Below are 14,497 nucleotides of genomic sequence, written 5' to 3' on the forward strand. Positions count from 1 at the left end.
CTTCTTCTGGCCTTCCACAGGATAAACTCATCTGTTTCATCTTGTGTCACAGGATGCTCTTGTTCTCAAGACAGCTTTGGAAGGTAAGAACAGTAGTTACCGTAGTCGTAGCACCAGCAAAGTAGCTCAGAGAGTCTCAGTATATATTGGCTGATGATGTGAGCACCAAAACCAAACAGATGGCTGCATGGTATGCCTCCTCTAATATTTCAATAGTACTAGTTTGAGCACAGAATGAGATTTCTCTGACTGCCCTGAGATATGTAGTTGCATATGTAGCAATTTTTATTACTTTATTGTATTCTTTGTGGGAAAATGGGTGTAAAACCCAGGGAAGGATGTATGAATGCCTTATGCATGCCATGTATACAATGACTTATAATGATGCAAGTGCTTGCAGACCTGTATATGGAACTGGTTTTTTTTTTTTTTTTGCTATGAACATGGTGTGCAACCTGGAGAATTTTCTGGTTTACTTCCTTAGGAGTTTGCTCTGCATGTCTGCACTGCTGAGGCAGATCCCTGCAAACATCCCTCAGGACATCCGGAAAATTAGAATAGAAAATTCTCACCTAACAGAATTGCCTCGCGGGTCTTTTGAGAATGTTAGTGCCTTGGAGTATCTCTGGCTCAATTTTAACAACATCACGGTGATGCACATCAAGAGCCTGGAATATCTGCCAGCTCTGAAGGAGCTACGCTTGCAAGGGAACAAATTAAGTTCGGTGCCATGGACAGCATTTCAAGACACCCCAGCTCTGAAAATCCTGGATCTGAAGCACAACCGGCTGGATGTCCTTCCAGAAAATGCGCTCCGCTATCTGCCCAACCTGACCTATTTAGATCTATCCTCAAATCAGCTTACTGTTGTATCCAGGGATGTCTTCTACAGCTGGCCTGTCTACCAGAGAAGCCAGAGGGCGGGTGGGCAGATAGAAGCTATTTCCAATGCAGTCCTGGCCCTTCATGACAACCCCTGGATTTGCGACTGTCGCCTACGGGGATTTGTCCAGTTTATCAAGTCGGTTGGCCCACCTATTATTCTGATGAATTCCTATTTAACATGCTCAAGGCCAAAATTCAGGGCAGGGAAGTTTTTTCATGAAGTGGAGCTCAACAGCTGCATGAAGCCCCTGACCTCAGCCCTTGACACCAACCTGACAGTCCCGGTGGGGCTGAACATCACCCTGACCTGCTTTGTGCAAGGCAGCCCTTCCCCGGCTGTCTGGTGGACATACGCACTCAAACTTTTAAGGGCATTCAACGGTAAGTAAAGCCTCTTTTTTTTTTTAAAAAAAAATTATTTTTATTAAAAATTCATGTTCTGATAGTCTACTTACATAAGTATTCAGCCCACAACAGTCACACCAGCTCTCAGTCCCTTTAGAGCATCACAGTTATTGTGGTGGAATAATCCAAATAATCTCACTCATCCTACATGTTTAAGAGCATCTGACCAGCATGAGAAGAGCTGCATCATGCAGGATATCAGTCAAAGATGAAAGGAGCACAGCCTCATTTTTACACAATTATTTTTATTTAGTAATAGCTCTTCTATCATGACACATGATGTAAGAACTACTAATAACACATCAGTATACATATTAGTTATCTAGGTATATTAATTCATATATATTTACATTATAATATTATGTACTACATATATATGCACACACTCTCTATATAATTATATTTGTACATACATGTGTTTGTAGGAGCATGCACACACATACACACTTGTATACTTCTGTACTATTCCCATATGTTTTCTCAAGAAATACCCACACAACCACAAAATCCTGCAGCCCTCTTGCTTCTGTCCATTCATGTTCTACAACAAAAACAATAGGTGGCATTGTCCATAAACTTTGCTTATTTATAGTTATTATTGAGGGTCTCTTAATATGAGGCTTTTTCTGCTTCCTCCCCATCCAGCTCAGCTCCTACACTCAGCTGACCTCACATTTATTTTTACTAAGAGCCTTCAATAGGACAAGTTGCTATTTTCATCAGGTAAGCTTGTAACGCACATGGGCACTGCACAGGTTCTATGTGTTCCTAATAAGGCAGCCAGCTAAATAAGATAGCATTAGCCCTTAATCCTGGACTGATATTCGCTTTAAATGCAGCATTGTAGCAGCACTTGTGCATCTTGCCACAAGCACATGCTGCATTAAGTACACACAGGTTTTTCTCAACCACAGCCATACGCCTCTGTTTAGGTGGGTGAAAGGCGTTTCTGTACTGTTCTTAAAGCTGTATCTCACTTCCAGCCTAATGCTTCCTGGCTCCACATGCCTCTTTCGGCCTGAGCCTCTTAAGCCTGACATTCTTCTGCCCGCAGTGTCCACCGAGCCCATCAGCGAGGAGACCGTCCGCTCAGAGCTGCTGATCCCGGCAGCACGGCCAGGGGACGCCGGCATCTACACCTGCACGGCTGCCAACTTCTTGGGCAACACCTCAGTGGCCATCACCCTCCACGTGGGAGCCTCGTGGGCACCCACCACCCCCTCGGCCTGGGCCCCCATCGGCCCTGCTGAGCCAGGCGCGCACGTAGAAGTGCGCATCGCCAAGCAGACAGTCTACGGCATCACCCTGGAGTGGTTTGCAGCAGCAGCTGCAGCAGCAGATCCAGGTGAGACCTGGTACACACTCCTGGTAGGCCGCTACGATGCCGCCCAGAAGGACACCATCTACATTGGCCCTGGCGTCAACACCTACTCGGTGACCAACCTGCTGCCCGCCACCAAGTACGAGGTCTGCGTGGCCGTGCGCAACCAAGCGCCCCGCAAGGGCCAGTGCGTTGTCTTTGTCACGGGCAATGACGTCAGCCAGCTGGAGCAGCGTGAGAAGCTCATCCACATCATCGTCATCGTCTGCGCCATGGTGCTGGCCGTGCCTGCTGGCATGTATGCCTGCACGGCTGAGGCTCGCCCCGGCTGCCTGGCCCGCTGCTCCGGCGCCTGTCCCCGCCGGCGCCGCGGCGGCCAGGCACAGGCTGCTGGCAGCAAGGAGAGTACACTGGACAGCCTGCCCGCCGGCAGCGAGGACGGGCTCTGCCGCCACGAGGGCGGCCGTAGCGCCCGCCAGGCCCCGGCCCGTGAGGAGCCTGGCAAGACCCGGCCACCCCACAGGAACAGCGCTGACCTCTACTAGCCCGGCTGCAGCTGACCTTGAGCCTTGCTATGTGCTGGTTTCCTTAAAGGACCATGCAAGGAAGGCTCCTGGCTGCAAAGACTCGGGGCACAGCAGGGAGCACAACCAGGATTCGCAGCAGGCTTGGGGAGCCCTGGGAATGGGGGTGCCCAGGCCGTGTGGTTGCAGGGTGTGCAGCTGTGCTCCCGCATCCCCCAGGCTGCCCCACAGCACTGTCATGGAGCAACGCACACAAATACACAAGAAAACAAGCATTAACAAAAAAACCCCCACCAAACCAAAACCAATAGCAAGGCATGTAGCAAAAGGCCAAAGGTCTCCCCATGCTGACATGCACAGGTGTGTCTTTATCTCACTCAGCGAGGGGAGGCAGGTGAGGAGGGACCTTTTACTTGTCCAACCATATCTTAGAGGACCGTTTTAGCTTCACACTAACACACCCCTTCTCTCTTTCTCTCTCGAAGACTAACGCACGCATACACACACACACACGTGCACGCACACACACATCTAGCACCTATTGCCACACAAGTGTTGTGTTAATATGCTATTTTAAAAGTTACGAACAAGAGCTGTGGAAAAATGAACAGTTAGTCTTCTGCAGGCAAACACTCAAGTGCTGTTTTCTCTTCCACCCTCCTCACCACTTGTCTCTTTCCCAGGATGGTGCAATGGCTGCAGGATGACACAGAAGGTACAGGGACACTTGACATGAACCAGGCAGGAGGGATAAGTGGCTGGGGGAGGAGGGGGTGGTGGAGCCAGTGTTTGTGAGCCAAAGGTGCAAGCCAGGCACCTACCCCAAATGCAGATTGGCCACCTGCCCATCCTGCTGCTTTGCAACCAAAGCTTGCCTCCTTTCTAGAGGCAAAAAGCCCACAAAATGCATGTAAAAGCAAACAGCCCCTACTCACCAAGCAGCTCATGCTGTGTTCCTCAGGTGTCTGACAACATGTGACTTATTTTTTTTCTTTTTTTAGCCTCATACTTTGCAGCACAACCAAAGCATGTAGCCAATAGACCTGCAGCCCTTCTCCTATGTGTTGTTATAGTCCACCTCAAAAAGAAAAAAGTTAGAGTAGAAACCTCAGCTGCAAGCAGAGATAAAGCCTAATGCGAGCTTCACTATGTGGCAGTTCAGCTTTCTAGTTGTATTTTGTTGGGGGTGGGGGAGTTTTTTTGTTTGTTTTGGTTTTTTTTTCCTTTTTTTCCGCGAGTGTTTTCTGTGCCGTGTCTCCTCAGGCCCCACGTTTCCTCCCCCAGCACCTCCTGCTGTAACTGCACAGCTTTTGAACAGAGACCTGTTTTGTCAATGCTGACTTGGTGTTATACTTCAAGGGAGTTCCTAATCTTGTCACTCTTTTAGTGTCCAAGTAATAAACCTTGCGGATTTTCAGAATATGCAGATATCCTCTGCTTCATTTCTATTCCTGTGCAGTTAAAAATTGCAAAGAAACCAGAATGCCAAGGAGCTCCAGGGTTCAGCAGCAGGGACAGGGGATCTGGAGTGGAGAGGAAGGGGCAGAAGCAGCTGGCCAAGTGAAGAGACATCTGAGTTCTGGAGAAACTCCTGGGGAGATGGTGCATACAGGCTCAGGCTGGCTGAGGACCAGCACAGGGCTGTGTACAAGGGCTAGCGAAAAGCAAACCAGTGCCTGTAACTGGCCTTCTCCCACCCCAGTCAACATGGAGGAACAACAGAAAAGTGAGACTGTAGAGAGAGCTGCTGAATCACAGTAAGAAAACAGCCACGGAAAGACAGAACATCCCATCTACATGTGTAGAAAGTTCATAATAAATCATGTACCCAGTGAGCATTGGCATCAAACTAAACCTGCCACCTTGCCAGGGGCCATTTTGTCATCCTGGAAAGCAGTTGGGCTGCCTGTGCTTGTGCAGTCACATAACAAGCAATGACAGGGCACCACTGCCAGCAGAAGCACACCATGCAGAGAATTACCTTTTTCAGGTTTATTTATAAAAAAACCCCCAACAACCTGAATTTGATATACAGAGTAACTGGAAAAAAGTTTCACAACATAGTAATAAAACATCTTTATTCCCTCTTAAATATAATCTCTAAGACTGTAAGCCTATAATTCCTGTTAAATCTCACTTAACTAAATGGTCTTTATAGGCTTTCATCATTGGAGAATGAACATCAAATACTGGCTTCAATACATGGGGAAAACAGGAGTACAGGGAATAAATCACAAACTTTTGGTACCTCGGGAAACATTGCAGAACCTGGTGGAGACACAACCAGCAGCAGGCGCGTGCTCGTGCAGGCACCAGGAATGGGGCTGGGGGCTGCATGTCCCCTCCATCTCACTGGCTCATGGCCAGAGGACAAGGATGAGGTGACTACAAACAACACGAGGCCCTGGACTTCATGCCATGCAGCCCCAGGAGGAGGGGTAAGCAAGAGAACAGTGGAGGAAACAAGAGATGCAGCAGGAGCAGCTCTGGGAGCAGCGCTGCTGCCATGTCCCCCAGCTGGGACCCTGCTGTGGCTCTTGGCTACAGCTCCTGGCTCAGCCTGTGGGTGACATGAGCCATGATCTGACTTCTAGGTGGATTGAAATGAAGTTAAAAACCACAATATTTTTCCCATAAACAGTTAACTTCTCATTCTACCTCCTATCCCCTAAGCTGATGAGATCCTGCTGCAAAGGGAATTAGACCAGCTAATGGGGTGAGGGATGAACAGCTCCTGAAGGCAAGGTCTGCTGGTCCAGCTGAAATGACAGCTAGAGAAGAGTCTATGACCCCCTTGAAATAAGAGGGTTCTGTCCTGTAGGGTTTGCTCCCCATCTTGATGTTCATGGTGCTGACCCATGACAGCACAGCTGCCCACTGGGACCAGGGCTCAGCCAGAGGGTGCAGGGTGCTGCTCCCCAGCCAGCCCAGTACATGCTGCCTTTCTCCCCAGGGGATGTGAAACAGCCAGGCCCAGCTGAAAAATATCTCCTCAGAAACTAACATGAGGGAGAAACTGTGGGGTAGGATCCAGTGAAAAAAAGTGCTTTGCCTTCGGTGCCTTTTTGCAAGAAAAAAAAGTGTCTGCTGCCCTCCAAGTCCCCTCCCCACCCTTAACTGTTGCATAATTCTCTCAAAAATACTGACAGGACAAAGCAGAATATTTTATGGAAATGTCCTCACGAGTCCCTGGAGAAAGCCCGCAGAAGTGAAGAAATGCATTCCCCATCACCTCCTGCTAGCAGTGTACAAAACCGAGTGATCTTTCCAGACACTTCACTGACCAACATATGCAACTTTCCAGCACTTACCTATATTTTTCACTTATCATTTTTCTCTTGGTTTTACCTTGTCTTCCCTGCTGCTTTAATCATGGCCTTCTCCTGCGAGCCCCCCCTTCTTTAAGGGACGTGGTGTCAGAAGGAGGCCGTATCAAGCGAGCTTTGGTATTGAACTTCTGCACTCCAGTCTTGCTCCAGCTGGTCTAGGGAAGGCTGAGGTGACCTCCCATTCCCTGATTAGCAGGCAAGTCCAGAGCAGAAGCAAAGCACAGCATCATGTCAATATGCTCTGGCAAAACACAGCATAAGCTGTAGAAAAAATGAAGAACTTCTGCAAGCCTGCACTCTTACCTTGTGGGAATGAAGGTGCTCAGGCCATGAGCATACCGCTCCGCCAGCTGTTGCCAAGCATGTCATGCCCTGAGGACACCAGGTACCACTAAGGACAGCAGGTACCAGCTACATGCTACCCTTTTGCAGTGTGCAGAGTCACTGCTGTAGGAAACCTGCACATCGACTCAATGCTGGTGCCACAGCCTGGCCAACATCTTCAAAAGTGGGTCTGGGATTTAAAGTGATGGGTTTCTGAACACCTGAAACCCACCTGCCAGATCAGGTCAGAAGTGGCATCCTCCAGTGCCTTGGCTGCTGAGCGCCTTGTTAAAAAAACGGGACTCTGGTTAGGGACCTCCAAAACAGGAGCAACCTGAACCCCGTTCACTTGGGGAGTCTGTGGCCAGCGCAAAGGTGCTCAGCACCTTGGTCAGATGTCTGCAGGGAGGGACCAGCACTGGGACACAAGATGAAGGAACTGCAGTCACAACAGGGCATGGAGCACAGCATTTGCTATGAGTGGGGGGACTCTGTACCATGTAATACTTGGAGAAGGTGAGGGATGGCTATCACAGCGAGAAGCTGCTCTCAGTTCACAGAGTGCTGACAGACACGAGGAAGACCACAGCACATAAATATATCCATGCACAGCTGCAGCCCGCAGTCTCTGGGGGCTGCCAAGGGCACCTAGATGTGGGGCTCACCAATAGCTGCGTTCCTCTTCTCAAACTTCATTTTGAGCTCTGACACAAGGGCGTTGTGAGCACTGCCATGACCTCTCTTCTTCAGCTGCTTGTTTATAAACTTGGGAGTGAGGGAGCCGGACACAGTTGGCACCCGCCACCCTGGGGCATCTTCCCTGGGAGCCGGGATGGGGGGCGGCGGGGGTGAGGGGGCGGTCGGTGGCATGGGGGCAGCCTGGATGTTGTTGTTGCTGTTCTCGTTGTGTAGGCTCTTGGCGTCATCCTCAACGACAAACTTCTCTGCAGCATTGCTGGGCCTCTTGAACCTCAGCCACTCCATCCTGACTGTCCGGGACTGTGGGGTCTGTCTCTTTTTTATGATCCTTCTTACCGGCATGATTTTGTTGGACCGCTTATTGCGCCAGAACATGGCAGTAGAGATCATGATAGTTATCAGCACCATTATGCCCATGACACCAGCTAGCACTCCTAAGGCTTTCATGGGGTTATCTTTAGTTTGCATCAAAAAGGCGGCCATAGGCCCTTTGTGAAGAGTCTGTAAAAGAGTACAAAGAAAACACATGACTTACTCTATGGGACAGACAGTGACTCAGAACTTTCATTTGTCCAAAATATGTTAACAAGCAGGGCTGACTAATGGAAGTTGTCTCTTAAAAAAAATGAGAGTCAAAGAGCCAGTCCAGGTTTGGAGAATTTGGATGGGGCAGGCGACTGAGTAAGCAGCATAGTATTGTGAGATGGACAACTGTCAAACACAAAATATAAGCCAAATATTACTGCCAAATTAGGGCGGATTCCTGTGTGTTACCATAGTGTTTGTTTAACTTGCAAGAACAGAGCAAGAAAATAACTGGCTCCAGGATCTGCAGCTGTATTCTTGTACTACATTTTAGAGTTAATTTCTTAGGAATAATAGTGTTCAACCCAAACAGTTTATGACTAGAAAATGATCTTTCAAAAACAGTTGCAGGTGATACGGTGATGCAGTTTATAGGACTATTACTAAGCATGGCATTAAAAAGACTATGAGAAAACGTCACTTTATAAAATTACAGTGTAGAAATGAGTAGCTAGCAGGTCTGTGCTGCATTCTGTTTTCAAGTACTCTTTTACAGACATAACAAAACTCTTTGAGGTAGGGTTCATGAGTAGAGCTAAAGAGCTTTGTTTTTAGAAATGAAATAACCAGTAACGGAAGCTACATATGGCATATTAAGGACAAATGAATGGCCAGTTCACTTTGCAGCTTAGCACACTGTGCGTCTTGGACGTCCCCGTATAATTTTGCGGATTTTGCCCTGTGGATGGAGTCTGGATCTTTTCACACTTTTCCAGTACATGATGGTGGAGATCACCATTGTTACAGAAATGGTGGAAAGGACGCCACTCATGCAAATTCCAAATATTGTCCATGGACGCTTCTTGAGGCCTAAAAGATAGGATTTTACCCTGTTCTTGATCTGGAAATATCAAAAATAAGAGAAATGGTCAACCCTCACATAGTTATATTTGAAATAGGCCAGTATCTATTGTAAATACAACTACAGAACTAGGGCAAAATGTGTACAGGATAGAAAGCATGTAAAATAAAGGGAGCTAAGTGTTGAACTAGGCACAGGAGAGGAGACAGTTGCAATAACATGGAGCTTAATCCAGAAACACTAAAAGAAGTTTGGAAGCACGTATAAACACTTGGCTGAACAGGAACAAATGGTATCAGCGCAGCACACAGATCATGCTTATTCATGGCATGGCAGTCAAGCTTTGGACTACATTTCCAAGAGAAGTTCATAATGAATACAAGCTCCTGCAAGGGTCTCAGTGTTGTGCAAGGCCAGGAGTTCATTCAGAAATGGCACATTCATGAGCAAGTTTGTTTACCAAGAGCTGGTCATAAAGCTACGTGCGGCTGTGGAGAGACAAGGCTACCCACCGTGCCTCACTCCTCTGACCTTGACTCCAGGAGGGAATCGTCACCCAAACTTTGCATGTCTAGTAACAGGTTATCTGCGTTTTTAGTCAGTGGTCTAAGCTCCCAGCTTTTAGTCAATGGGGACAAAACGACACCTCCAGAGTAGCAGTCACTACATGTTAAAATAGGTATCAAAGATAGTGAGTATCAGAAGAGCCTTGTGACTAGCTTGGACTTGAACCTCTGACTTTTAGACATTTAAAGTAAGATCAGATGGATTTCCCTGTATGACTCTACACTAGGATGCTCATATCTTTACCCTCCCCAGTCTGTGGAGGGAGATGACTAAGAGTATCCTTAAAGGATGCTTCAGAGCTACCTCTTGTCATGTGTTACACAGGAACACTATTTATTTTTAGATCAGATCCCTAAACTTAGTGAATATAAACTCATTAACACACACCCCGTTGTCTTCACTTCACCTCTGTATTTTCACAATGTATCTCAGACATATTATCCAAGACCCTCTTCCGCTACCCTGAATGTTTCCTATTGCCAAAGAGAAATGGGCAAAGAAATGCTATTGAAACTCATGGACCGTGTTACCTTACAGGTAGCAAACAATATTAATAATTTGGCTGTGCAAAGAGTTTTTCTATTATTTAATTAGGAATGGACTTAAGCTAGAAACCAAAAGCAGAGCAGCCCATTACTTTGGAGGAACTTGGATTCACATCAGCTTTGCTGTTCTGCATTACATAGATTTTGTGTATTTAAATCCCATCAGATGACAGAAATTCAACCCTGGCTTACTTCATGTGAAAGTCTAATGAATTAAGTGTCAGATAAAAGCGGGTAAGTAGTATATGACCTGAAATAAGCCCACTTGTTATGAGTGCAGTCAACATCTATTTTGTAGCAAGGCACTGATGGCTAAATGGTATAGGATCAACACAAGGAAAAAGATGACATACACTTAAGAAGATGCTATATCTCAATAACAGTTATTTGACCACCTGTTTGAAAACCTTGAATAAATGGGATTAGACACAAGTACATGTCTGTGTTGCCAGTGTGTAACAGCTGCAGGGGTAAAAACTGGTGGAAATATATGAGGAGTTTCAGAACTGAGCTTTGTTCAACTCCCCCTTGTCTCACCAAATTTGACACCTGTTCAGAGCTTCCAGTTATGAAGAGGTGATTAATACCAAAACTAATACCATTAACAGTTAGCTGGTTCAGCCTGCATTCTAGTTACCGAGTCTGTCCTATACAGACTTTGCTTGGAATCAACCTTGGGTAACAACTCTTGTGCAACGTCTGCGTGGGGGCATTTTGTAAGCATAAAGTGGGAGAATTTCCATTTATCATGCTCATGACACTCACAGGATAAATAAGAGAAATAACTTGCAAAACAAACCTGGAACAGCATCATCTTAGCCAGCCAGCAGAGAGGCTTATGTAAAGTGCCTTTGTCACAAAAAAGCTTTGTGATCTTGTCTGTGCCATCACAGTGGCCCAGTCAGTTAACACACAGACCAGGGCAAGGGAGGCCTGAGCAGCGAAAGTCTGGGAGCATTTGGACACAGCAGTTTAAGTGCTTTGGCTCTCAGCACTACCCTGTATGTTCAAAACACCTTTGAGTCATTGTATCGATTACCAACAGTGTCTCAGAACTGGGTCCACAAACAGTGCCACTATGCAGTTTATTTAGCTGTTGTTTCTTCCTAAGAGGCATGCTACATTTTGAAGAGTACTGATTTTTCTTGTACACATAAAACAAAAGAAGATACAAAATAAAAAGAAATGAAAGCTGCTATGGGAAGCACTGTCATATCTCTGTGGGCCAAAACCTGGAAGAAACACACTCTCAATGGCCATCAAAGGAGTTAAAACACCACTGCTCACAACAGATAATGCTCTGCTGGTTTTTGCTGTGACTTCACAATTATAATGAGCACTGGCCCAGAGAAGGGCTGGGGACAATTAGAGGGTTACAGAACCGTGGCAGAAGTTTGGAAGTGGCTAAGCTGTTTGTATCAGCTCCAAGAAAGGAGAAGTCCAATCCTGGCACAAGAATACAATGTAAAGGATTAAAACAATTGCTTGGATTAAAAGATGTCATCACCTATTTTTTATTTAATGGGCACGTGTGGTCCCTTACAGAACCCTGTTGACTGTCTGTCCCCTGCAGACAAGCTCCTCAGCCCAAGTCCTGCAGGTTGTTCAAGTGTCCAGTGGTCACTGGGACTCCCTAGCTTTTGAGAGGCTCCAACATTGACACATGCTATTGAAGATGGTTTCATAAGACTCAGCACTGTGCAGTTTCAGTGTAGACAGATGCTTTCAGGCTGCGTATCTGAAGGGCAGACTGCAGAAAATACCCTTCTGCAGCACATGGGGCTTGTTCCTGCCATCCTTCCTCCTTGGCTTCCTCCTCAGAAACCTGAGTTTACCGAAGAGAATGCCCATGTCTCTCTTCGCTACTGAAATGGTGATTTATTTCCTTTGTTCTTCTCTCTCCTGCCACAACAGCTTGCAGTGTGCAGACATCCACACCTCCCAGCAGCTTCTCAAGAGCCTTTCATAGTGCAGTGAGCAGAACCAGTGGGCAGGGTATCCACAAGTTGGACACTACAGGAGTGTGTGGTTGAGCTGTTCAGCCACGAGACCAGCTAAGGCTCACCAGCTATATTTAGAAGACTAAGTAAGTAGGTGAAGCTGTTAAGAATCCAGGCTATCAGAGATTACAGACAACTCAGGCTGTGTTGACCTGAGCAAGTGGATCTGTACAATGAACCAGCTGGTTCTGAGGAGCCCAGTTCTACACATTCAGCATTTCTGGGGTTTTGCTTCAGATTGCTCTAGGCTGGTTGCAGGGGCAGGCTGCCTGCTAATGCCAAAGCATGCTAGGTGTGCTCCCCAAACACATTTTTGACTGAAAGAAGTCCACTTTGTGTGCCTGGAGTTATCTGAGCTACCCTACAGTATGTGGGGATGATCAGGAGATTTGCTTCAGAAGTAATTCCTGATCTGAGGTAGAACACAAGCTTCTCCCTCCAGTGCTTATCCCAAAAAGCAGTGCTATCACCATACATGAAGGCTGCATTTACATCACTTTGCAATACAAACATGAGCATGCAGCAAGACTTCTCAAATCAAACCACCCTTCTCTGAACAATATTTTTCAAGGTCCATGTAACTGTGGAAAGAAGAGGCTAACTGCTCTGCAGATGTGGCAAAGGATGTTCAGTGCCATCAGCAACCACAGCTCCCCAGCCTGCAGAGTTAGTGTGAGAGGAGGAGATATCCACATTAATTCACAGAAGGTATTTGTTGAAGCTTTCAATTAGGGGACTCTAAAGCCGAGACTCAGCAGCTATGTTTAGAAGTCTAAATGAGTGGCCAAAGCTATTAAGAACCACAGATTATGCTGCTAAATGTGGACTTAAGCCTCAGTCTACCAAGAGGTGTAAGTAAACGCCCCCAGATACTTGCAGAACCTCAGTGGAGTCATGAAGAGACAGAGGGATTCCCCATCTCAGCCTCAGGATCAGGAGTGGGAATCAGCTTTCCATTAAAATCTTGGGCAGCAGGAATAGATTTTTTGTGAGATATAAGGGTGAAAAAAGAACGAGTTTTTCAGCATGTGTTTCTTATTCTGTTGAGAAAGGATAGGAGATTAACGGATGCCACTCAATACCACTTTCCATAAAACCAGCCTCAGTTAAATTAAAAGGCCTCTGGAATTTTTTATCCCTGTATGATTCCAAGAGCAAAAGGTCCTTTTGATGTGCAATACTGCTGAACTTAGCCACAAGGCATCGATCTCGAAGGGCACAGCCTTGTGCTAATTGCAATGGTAAATGTTAATCAGAAAATATGCCTGTTTAATTACTTGGTGTGATTAACACTGCAGGAAACCTCTAGAGGATGCATTCAAAAATATCCTCTTTATTCAAAATCAGTAACACATTAAATGCCCATCAAAAAGCTAACTAAAAGAGACTTCATACAGTTGGAGCACAGAGGGATGAAACGTACATGTTTAACAGCCTCTGAGGGTGTATGTGTACGTGCTGTCCCTATACCAAGAGACCGCCTTCTTCACAGTGTTAGCAGGGACTGTGCTGTCTCTGAGACACAAGGAGTGACCAAGGGTTTGTACACTGACACTGCACCCACTCACATGGAAACTGAAATTCTAGAGTGGTTTTTGCAAGATGTCATGCTGTTGAAAAAAAAACTAAGAAAAAAACCAAACCCAAAACCAAAAAAACCCAAACTGACAACAACAAAAAACCTCCCACAAATAATTGCAAGCAATAGAAGAAGTAACGGAGGAATGTACAGAAGTTTATGGAGGATGTGACGTCAGATTAGTAGTGTGGATTCTGCTGAATAGGTGTACTCAAGTGAAGAAAGAAGATGGTGTTGCTGTCTTGGGCTCTGTGTTTGGACTTGGCAAGCAGAAGAGCATGGGAAGAAGTGAATAACTGTGTCTGAGAGGAATCCATGTCTTCCCAGCCTTCTCTGTTACCCTTTACACTTTATCAGGAGGGGCTCTCCCTCACCTTGTGCCAAATCTGTAGTTCAGGGGTGGGGGGTTAAAGGAAACAGAGGGGACTTTTTAGGAGACACCTCCTTTCATCAGGTGCTGATGTTGCTTCATGCACTAGAAGAAAATCCAGGAAACTCTTTATCCCAAAACATCAGCTGGTTCAGGGACACACCATCTCCCCCAGCAGAGGAGGTGTGGGGCACCCTCCCTCCCCTCGACACCCTTCAGCCCCACACACTAACAGAGAGGTAACCGGTTCCCCTGGGAGGGGCGGGCAGGCTGTAGGGTATCACATACCTGCACCTGGTAAGGAGTATCAGTGGAATAAGAGGAGATGGAGAGAACAGAGAAAGCCTGCCATAGCTAAAGGAGCAGTGAGTGCACTTTGACCAAAGAGAAGGCCAGCTGCTCCCTGTAGAAAGAGATTTGCATCTTTGCGCAATATGTGTGTGGTCCAGAGACTGTCAGGCTAATGATGCATTTCTCATCTGCTTTAAAGCCCATTTCCTCCCTGTGGGTACCTACTTAAAGGCATGGCAAGGCAGGTACAATAAATAAGAATCATGCAAGC

The 14,497-nt window shown here is 46.5% G+C and overlaps 2 protein-coding genes across 2 annotated transcripts in view; one reads left to right on the forward strand and one right to left on the reverse strand.

Moving 5' to 3' along the window:
• On the forward strand, nt 1-3,156 carry LRIT2 (leucine rich repeat, Ig-like and transmembrane domains 2). The gene is made up of 3 exons (XM_065639449.1): nt 1-83; nt 485-1,266; nt 2,345-3,156. Exons 2-3 carry the CDS (start codon nt 498-500, stop codon nt 3,154-3,156), a joined length of 1,581 nt encoding a protein of 526 aa, XP_065495521.1. The 5' UTR covers nt 1-83; nt 485-497.
• A 3,816-nt stretch (nt 3,157-6,972) lies between these two features.
• CDHR1 (cadherin related family member 1) overlaps nt 6,973-14,497 on the reverse strand; it is a 45,607-nt gene continuing 38,082 nt past the window's right edge. Inside the window, exon 17 of the mRNA XM_065639224.1 lies at nt 6,973-7,988. Within this exon, the coding sequence (XP_065495296.1) occupies nt 7,437-7,988 (552 nt within the window). The 3' untranslated portion in view covers nt 6,973-7,436. The remainder of the gene's footprint in view (nt 7,989-14,497) is intronic.

The sequence above is a fragment of the Caloenas nicobarica genome, chromosome 7 (assembly GCF_036013445.1).
Source record: "Caloenas nicobarica isolate bCalNic1 chromosome 7, bCalNic1.hap1, whole genome shotgun sequence".
Classification (NCBI taxonomy): Eukaryota; Metazoa; Chordata; class Aves; order Columbiformes; family Columbidae; genus Caloenas; species Caloenas nicobarica.